The sequence below is a fragment of the Schistocerca cancellata genome, chromosome 4 (assembly GCF_023864275.1).
Source record: "Schistocerca cancellata isolate TAMUIC-IGC-003103 chromosome 4, iqSchCanc2.1, whole genome shotgun sequence".
Lineage (NCBI taxonomy): Eukaryota > Metazoa > Arthropoda > Insecta > Orthoptera > Acrididae > Schistocerca > Schistocerca cancellata.
Genome location: NC_064629.1, coordinates 200,141,866 through 200,151,378, shown reverse-complemented (window position 1 = coordinate 200,151,378; position 9,513 = coordinate 200,141,866). Strand labels below are relative to the sequence as shown.

The 9,513-nt window shown below is 44.9% G+C and overlaps 1 protein-coding gene across 1 annotated transcript; it reads left to right on the top strand.

Annotated features, from left to right (window-relative positions):
- The first annotated feature begins 7,896 nt into the window (after positions 1–7,896).
- Positions 7,897–8,430, top strand: LOC126184023 (G2/mitotic-specific cyclin-B3-like). Its single transcript, XM_049926376.1, has one exon. The coding sequence runs from the start codon at positions 7,897–7,899 to the stop codon at positions 8,428–8,430; it is 534 nt and encodes a 177-aa protein (XP_049782333.1).
- The last annotated feature ends 1,083 nt before the right edge of the window (positions 8,431–9,513 follow it).

Below are 9,513 nucleotides of genomic sequence, written 5' to 3'. Positions count from 1 at the left end.
TGCGTAAAAGGTTACAGCGCATAGAGCGCCGTGAGCCGGCGCACAAACGACCCGCGTATTGTTGCGAAACAGTCGAGCAGAGAAGCCGCATTCTCCGGCACTAAACTGCGTATCCGTTCTCACTTAGGAACTGCAAAGGCTGCTTGAGAATACGACCTGAAGTAAAAGTACCCATGTTTTTCACACGAAAAAAAATAGTGATGAATTTGATTTTCACATCATTATTCAATAATTTTACTCCTTATTTTACACGATTTGGTGAAAGGTGGCCGCGGACCCCCTAGAAAAAGCCGGCGGACCCCTAAGGGGTCCGCGGACCACACGTTGGGAAGCCCTGGTGTAAGCCAAATAGTGGTAAAAGCAGTTGCCAGACTCAGATTCACTGTGTAAGGCTTTGAGGACAGAACAACAACTGTGTAAGCTGCAAATATTTTTGGTTTAATGTTGCAATCTGCCGGCCGAAGTGGCCGTGCGGTTAAAGGCGCTGCAGTCTGGAACCGCAAGACCGCTACGGTCGCAGGTTCGAATCCTGCCTCGGGCATGGATATTTGTGATGTCCTTAGGTTAGTTAGGTTTAACTAGTTCTAAGTTCTAGGGGACTCATGACCTCAGCAGTTGAGTCCCATAGTGCTCAGAGCCATTTGAACCATTTTTTTGTTGCAATCTTATCACAGAAATACACGCAATTACACAGATTACAATGTGACAATGTTACGACAGTTGTCAAACGAACGCATCTCGTCAGAAAGTGAAATAATCCTAAACACGACTATGGTAAATTTTAACTATAAGTTTCTTTACAAAACTATTCTTACGACTACATCATGATGTTGGCCAGTAGTATGATAAATCACCGTCCGCAGCTCGTGGTCGTGCGGTAGCGTTCTCGCTTCCCACGCCCGGGGTCCCGGGTTCGATTTCCGACGGGGGTCAGGGATTTTCTCTGCCTCGTAATGACTGGGTGTTGTGTGCTGTCCTTAGGTTAGTTAGGTTTAAGTAGTTCTAAGTTCTAGGGGACTGATGACCATAGATGTTAAGTCCCATAGTGCTCAGAGCCATTTGAACCATATGATAAATCACCCGATCCCGGTTCAAAGTTCGGTACTATTTAGGATGACAATCAAGCCTACGGAGGATGGTTGGTTTTGTGACAAGTTGAAGAAAAGATTACCCAAGGTCACTCGAGTTTACCGTTAATGCAAGCTGGTGAACCAACAAGCTTACGCCTCTGCTCACAGTATTTACCTTAGCTGCAATGAGCTGTCATCTGCATGGCTGCTCTCGTCCTCTGAAATTCTTATAAAAACTAATTAAGGCTTTGCTGACTTTTCCAGCAGAAACTCTCCCTGTGTTTCTCGTTATGCGGGAAAACAAGTACTCATCCCTAGTCTTGAAATATGGCGATATGCACGTGCATGGCTGGAGCAGCGTGCATGTTTAAATGCCCTCTCAGTCCTCGCAAGAACAATTAACTAACTGGCTGGAACGTTTCACCACATTTAGAGCTTAACGACGCTACAGCTAATATCTAGCTGAATGTCAGCTGCAGTCAACGCAGTATCAACACAAATTTCTCCTCTGCATTGTACAGAGCGTTATGTGCCCCATTCTGCACTTGACGCCAGTTAAGAGAAGAGTCCCCGAAAATTTCGCTCTTCTCTTTCTCGTAGAGAAACTGTCTCCCCATCTGGGTTCTTTCCTTCTCCATGTTCAAAATGGTTCAAATGGCTTTGAGCACTATGGGACTTCACTTCTGAGGTCATCAGTCCCCTAGAACTTAGAACTATTTAAACCTAACTAACCTAAAGACATCACACACATCCATGCACGAGGCAGGATTCGAACCTGCGACCGTAGTGGTCGCGCGGTTCCAGACTGTAGCGCCTAGAACCGCTCGGCCACTCCGGCCGGCCCTTCTCCATGTCACAGCTTTGTTCTGTCAATAGGAGCATTCCTCTTATCTTGTGGAAACTCTGTCTGTCAATCGCAAGTGCCCTACCATTAAACTGCGTCGAAATCTCGGCATTTTACTCCTTCCTATTTCGTTTTCGCCAGTCGGACGTTTTGTGCCCGCTCCAGACGCCTAAAAGTTACAAGAGTGCATTTCATGTGTACCACTCGCTGTTCACATGATCAGCTGCATCACTGGTTTCGTTCGTATCCATATGGAATTCCGAAATGCGGTTTTCTAAAGCTTCTTTCTGTCCTACTTCTGGTGGCCCGTTACTTGCTCTCCGGTATGCATCACCTGTCCAGTCGCTGACTCCCACCGCTGGATGCCCCATAAGAGGTTTTCGTGGTGTCTACTGTGGTGCGGCCTCTGCTTCTGCCTTCGGCAGTTTCCACACAAAACGTTTCCTCTCGCTGTTTGCTTCATCTTCTGCTCATTGAGATGCATTATATAGGAGCGGTGTTTTAATATCGTCGATTGAGTGTCATCCCTTTTGCATTACATACTTAGAGGCAAACCTACTCATAAACACCGAAGTACGTTAGCTATCATATTCACCTTCCAGTTACGAAGTATAAAACTCTCATGCAAGGTGCAAAATTGACCTTCATTTATTCTGCCACCTTACAACTGGAATAATCTTAAGGAAATGTGACTCATCCACGAAGGAAGTGGCTTATAAGGCGCTTGTTTGAGCCATTCTTGAATATTGTTCATCTGTCTGCTATCCCTGCCAGATAGGACTGATAGAAGAGATAGAGAAGATCCAAAGAAGAGGAGCATATTTCGCCACGGGATCGTTTAATCGGTACGAGAGCGTTACAGATATGCTCAACAAACTGCAATGGCAAACATTACAAGAGAGGTGTTGTGCAGCACGGAGAGATTTATTATTGAAATTTCGAGAGTGCACTTTTCGGGAAGAGTTGGACAATACATTACACTACTGGCCATTGAAATTGCTACACCACGAAGATGAAGTGCTACAGATGCGAAATTTAACCGACAGGAAGAAGATGCTGTGATATGCAAATTATTAGCTTTACAGAGCATTCACACAAGGTTGGCACCGGTGGCGACACCTACAACAAGCTGACATGAGGAAAGTTTACAACCGATTTCAATACACAAACAGCAGTTAACCGGCGTTGTCTGGTGAAACGTTGTTGTGATGCCTCGTGTAAAGAGGAGAAATGCGTACCATCACGTTTCCGACTTTGATAAAGGTCGGATTGTAGCCTATCGCGATTGCGGTTTATCGTATCGCGACATTGCTGCTCGCGTTGGCCGAGATCCAATGACTGTTAGCACAATATGGAATCAGTGGGTTCAGGAGGGTAATACGGAACGCCTTGCTGGATCCCAACGGCCTCGTATCACTAGCAGTCGAGATGACAGGCATCTTATCCGCATTGGTGTAACGGGTCGTGCAGCCACGTCTCGATCCCTGAGTCAACAGATGGGGACGTTTGCAAGACAACAACCATCTGCGCGAACAGTTTGATGACGTTTGCAGCAGCATTGATTATCAGCTCGGAAACCATGGCTGCGGTTACCCTTGACGCTGCATCACAGACAGGAGCGTCTGCGATGGTGTACTCAACGACGAACCTGTGTGCACGAATGGCAAAACGACATTTTTTCGGATGAATCCAGGTTCTGTTTACAGCATCATGATGGTCGCATCCGTGTTTGGCGACATCGCGGTGAACACACATTGGAAGTGTGTATTCGTCATCGCCATAGTGGCGTATCACCCGGCGTGATGGTATGGGGTGCCATTCGTTACACGTCTCGGTCACCTCTTCTTCGCATTGACGGCACTTTGAACAGTGGACGTTACATTTCAGATGGGTTACGACCCGTGGTGCTACCCTTCATTCAATCCCGGTGAAACTCTACATTTCAGTAGGATAATCCACGATCGCATGTTGCAGGTCCTGTACAGGCCTTTCTGGATACAAAAAATGTTCGACTGCTGCCCTGATCAGCACATTCTCCAGGCCTCTCACTAATTGAAAACGTCTGGTCAATGGTGGCCGAGCAACTGGCTCGTCACAATACGCCAGTCACTACTCTTGACGCCGGCCGAAGTGGCCGTGCGGTTAAAGGCGCTGCAGTCTGGAACCGCAAGACCGCTACGGTCGCAGGTTCGTATCCTGCCTCGGGCATGGATGTTTGTGATGTCCTTAGGTTAGTTAGGTTTAACTAGTTCTAAGTTCTAGGGGACTAATGACCTCAGCAGTTGAGTCCCATAGTGCTCAGAGCCATTTGAACCATTTGAACCACTACTCTTGATGAACTGTGGTATCGTGTTGAAGCTGCATGGGCAGCTGTACCTGTACAAGCCATCCAAGCTCTGTTTGACTCAATGCCCAGGCGTATCAAGGCCGTTAGTACGTCCAGAAGTGGTTGTTCTGGGTACTGATTTCTCAGGATCTATGCACCCAAATTGCGTGAAAATGTAATCACATGTCAGGTCTAGTATAATGTATTTGTCCAATGAATATCCGTTTATCATCTGCATTTCCTCTTGGTGTAGCAATTTTAATGGCCAATAGTGTACTTCCCCCTACATACGTCTCGCGTCATGACCATGAGGAAAAAATTCGAGAAATTAGAGCTAATACAGAGGATTGCCGACAATCATTCTTCCCGCGCACTATTCGCGAGTGGAATGGTGTTGGAGGGCTCAGTTTGTGTTACAAAAAGTATCCACTGCCACACACCATAATGTGGCTTGCGGAGCGTGATGTAGATGTAGATGAGCGTGTATCATGCAGCCTCGATGCCACAGCTGCAGAACACAATTTACAGTATTTTGTCGAAATAATTAAAATTCTAACCACAGAAATTATGTATTTCACATCAGTGTTGACGGTTAAGTATCGGTTATTTATTTGCGAGTGATAATTTCGAAATCGTGTGTCATGTGAAGAGAACAACAATGAACCGAATCGCGATGGTTATGGGAGACGCAAAGTATACTGGACAGTGATTCATCTGGAAATTCTAAAAGAGAGAGAGAGGGACGTATAATCGGTTTGAACAAATTTCACGAGCGTAGATACTTTATCGTACTGCCAAATCTTCCAGCACCCGCATCACGATTGTTCACGCATATGCTCGTGAAAATAACTTGCAATGCCACTAAAAACGATTAATTCTAATTGCAAGAAATGTGCCACTCGTCTAAACTTATGACAATCTGTTTGAATACTGGATTTCATGTGCAATGAGCCAAGTATCTGAAATGAGTGGTAAACGTTACGACAATACACTTCATTACATTCCATTAAGCTACATGACCAAAGTGCCTGGAAATGAGTACGTCGATCATTTTGATAATATTAATTGTGATCAGTCAGACCACATTTACAGACCTCGATTAACAGAATATATTGGGATCTTACCAGAGAAAGTTGGATCTCATCGAGTGTCTCCCCAACCTGTTAAATGATAAACATTGGTGACAGTGGGAAAAGCAAGAGAATCCCCTTGTGTGAGTGCTTCCCTTACCTGTGAAATGATGAACATTGGAGGATTCCGTCTATAGCAGGTAGCGTGAGAAGCAAAAGTACAGACACTGTGAGAAAAACGGGTACGCAGGGCTTAGGCATGCACTCATAAAATATCTGACTCTCGTCCCTGTTTTTATGTGATTTTGTTCAGCATTCGAAATGAGAAAGAGCAGTTTTTATGAAGTATTATCCCCTGGGCGTGATACAAGGCGATGTGTGCTCCAGACATGTGATCTTCGGTGAAGAGGTGCCGATTTTTCACTTGAAAACTGTGAATGACTTGGAATAAAATGTGACAAATATTCTGATTGTTGTGTGACGTCAGACAGACCCTACGCAGCACGGAGCTAGGAGCTTGGACTGCAGTGGTATACTCGTCTCAGCGTCTGTCCCCTTAGCTGAGTGACCAACGTTCAACCAATCGCATGTGATCTTAACAGTAATCAGAATTTTGAAAACTGTTCAGAATCTGCATATGGTTGCAGCCTGAGTTTCCTGGAGTAGTATTTCTGTATACCACTTCTAATTAGTTCTGTGCTGTAGTGCCGCAGAAAACAGAAGTACCGCTGGGAATAGCTTCTATCCTGATTTCTCCATCGTATTTTTCGTGCGCGTAACATCTGCATGTTTAATGCGGCACCAAAAAAAAAAAAAAAAAAAAAAAAAAAAAAAAAAAAAAAAAAAAAAAAAAAAACAGCATGAAGAAAATCTCTTGGTGATACATCAATGTTGAAAAGATCAGTTAGTAAACGCACGAAAAAGAACTCTGATGTGAAAGTGGTTGACGAAACTTCAAAGCGAAAAGATGTTTCGCCGATGAAATACACTCCTGGAATAGGAAAAAAGAACACATTGACACCGGTGTGTCAGACCCACCATACTTGCTCCAGACACTTCGAGAGGGCTGTACAAGCAATGATCACACGCACGGCACAGGAACCGCGGTGTTGGCCGTCGAATGGCGTTAGCTGCGCAGCATTTGTGCACCGCCGCCGTCAGTGTCAGCCAGTTTGCCGTGGCATACGGAGCTCCATCGCAGTCTTTAACACTGGTAGCATGCCGCGACAGCGTGGACGTGGACCGTATGTGCAGTTGACGGACTTTGAGCGAGGGCGTATAGTGGGCATGCGGGAGGCCGGGTGGACGTACCGCCGAATTGCTCAACACGTGGGGCGTGAGGTCTCCACAGTACATCGATGTTGTCGCCAGTGGTCGGCGGAAGGTGCACGTGCCCGTCGACCTGGGACCGGACCGCAGCGACGCACGGATGCACGCCAAGACCTTAGGATCCTACGCAGTGCCGTAGAGGACCGCACCGCCACTTCCCAGCAAATTAGGGACACTGTTGCTCCTGGGGTATCGGCGAGGACCATTCGCAATCGTCTCCATGAAGCTGGGCTACGGTCCCGCACACCGTTAGGCCGTCTTCCGCTCACGCCCCAACATCGTGCAGCCCGCCTCCAGTGGTGTCGCGACAGGTGTGAATGGAGGGACGAATGGAGACGTGTCGTCTTCAGTGATGAGAGTCGCTTCTGCCTTGGTGCCAATGATGGTCGTATGCGTGCTTGGCGCCGTGCAGGTGAGCGCCACAATCAGGACTGCATACGACCGAGGCACACAGGGCCAACACCCGGCATCATGGTGTAGGGAGCGATCTCCTACACTGGCCGTACACCACTGGTGATCGTCGAGGGGACACTGAATAGTGCACGGTACATCCAAACCGTCATCGAACCCATCGTTCTACCATTCCTAGACCGGCAAGGGAACTTGCTGTTCCAACAGGACAATGCACGTCCGCATGTATCCCGTGCCACCCAACGTGCTCTAGAAGGTGTAAGTCAACTACCCTGGCCAGCAAGATCTCCAGATCTGTCCCCCATTGAGCATGTTTGGGACTGGATGAAGCGTCGTCTCACGCGGTCTGCACGTCCAGCACGAACGCTGGTCCAACTGAGGCGCCAGGTGGAAATGGCATGGCAAGCCGTTCCACAGGACTACATCCAGCATCTCTACGATCGTCTCCATGGGAGAATAGCAGCCTGCATTGCTGCGAAAGGTGGATATACACTGTACTAGTGCCGACATTGTGCATGCTCTGTTGCCTGTGTCTATGTGCCTGTGGTTCTGTCAGTGTGATCATGTGATGTATCTGACCCCAGGAATGTGTCAATAAAGTTTCCCCTTCCTGGGACAATGTATTCACGGTGTTCTTATTTCAATGTCCAGGAGTGTAGTTGCCTAAAAGATCAGCGTTTGATCTATGAAAGAAAATTGCAACAAAAAAACTCAAAAAAGAATGTGGAAACGATGATCATGTAGCTAAGTAAAATCTTAAAAAGTCAGAAAATAGAAATAAGGCTGCTATGCCACATAAAAAAAACTTTTAGGAATAATATGCCAACATTCCCTCCAAAAGTGGAAATGGCGAAAGCAAACATAAAACCTGAAAAGGTACACCAAAGCTCATTTAGGAAACCCATCTGTAACAAAACAGAAGTTCTAACTTTCGTTCATGTGAAATCGCCAGATTCGACTGACAATGAGCTGTATTCGACAGCTGTGGAAGAACTTGGATCGTCCAGTAAAAAACTGACTACAAAGGATGAGCAAACGAATAAAGCACCACTACCTCCACCTGGTGTTGAACACTTTCATGCAGAAAATATGGGTGACTCAGTTCATGTTCCAGAATATGCTACGGATATATTCAGTTACCTCAAAGAAAGAGAAGCAAAGTTTGTAATTGGTAACTACATGGAGAGGCCAACCAGTATAAACACTAAGCTTGTCGACTGGATGGTGGAAATACAAGAGAATTTTGAGCTCAACCATCAAACATTATACTTTGCTGTTAACCTTACAGATTTATATCTGTCAAAGGTTACTGTATCCAACGAAACTTTACAATTAGTTGGTGCAACTGCCATCTTTATTGCCAGCAAATACGATGAATGAATGGCCCCAATGCTCTATGAAACGTCATATGAATGTGATATAACATATGACAAGAATGAACTCATAAGGATGGAAATAAATATCTTGAATAATGCAGGATTTGAATTGGGCATCCCACTCTCATACAGATTTCTTATTAGATACGGAACGTGTTCCAAAGTAACGCTACCATTTCTCACATTGGCACGTTACATCCTTGAACTCTCTCTTACGGAATATACATTTGTGTCCGAATCGGATTCAAAGTTGGCTGCAGTTGCTGTAGTACTAGACTTAGCAATGAAAGAAAAATCAGGGTGGACAAAAACCATTCACTATTATTCTGGTTACAGTCTTGAAGAAATCAAGGATCTGGTTTTTAATTGAATGATATGTTGCAGATGAAGCCGAAGAAATCGTTGTCCACAGTAAAAAAAAATATTCCCACAAAATATGTTCTGAAGTTAGTGGAACTCCGCCTGTGATGAACACAAATGCCATTCTAGAGGTGCATTGCAGTAATCATTGTTGTTCAGTTCTTCATTGTTTACTGTTTTCTCTCTCATTATAAGTTTTACAAAGTCTGTTATTAATAGACCTTTACTAAGGTTTTATACAATTAGAGAGTGATACTTCCAATGTAAAAACGTTTTTATATTCTTTGCTTTGAATCAATACACAGTTTTAGATGTACATATTTCAGTGCTGCATTTTACGTTTCTTGAAAATAAAATTTTTGAAATGAATGTAATCAGTCGTCTATTTACTTTTAAGTCATTTTTGTATCGCCAGCAAAGCACTGCTAACACAAATCTTCCTTAAAATTATGAATCTGCTGCTTGGCACCACTACTCACCATCATTGCTGATTATATCGTAAAAACTTACAATTTTATGTATTTATGACAACAGACTGCAAGAAATTCCGTAAATAGTGTAAAATTTTTTCTTTGTGATCAAAAAAAAGAAACAAACAAACAAAAGAAAGAAAAAAGTGGTCAGTGCGTCTGACTGCCGTGCAGCGGGTCTTGGTTCGATTCCTGGCTACGTAGGAGATTTTCTCCAGTCGGAGACTGGGTGTTGTGTTCCCTCATCACCATTTCAT

Coding starts and splice junctions, on each gene's coding strand:
- LOC126184023 (XM_049926376.1), top strand. CDS start 7,897: ATGGCGAAAGCAAACATAAAACCTGAAAAGGTACACCAAAGCTCATTT.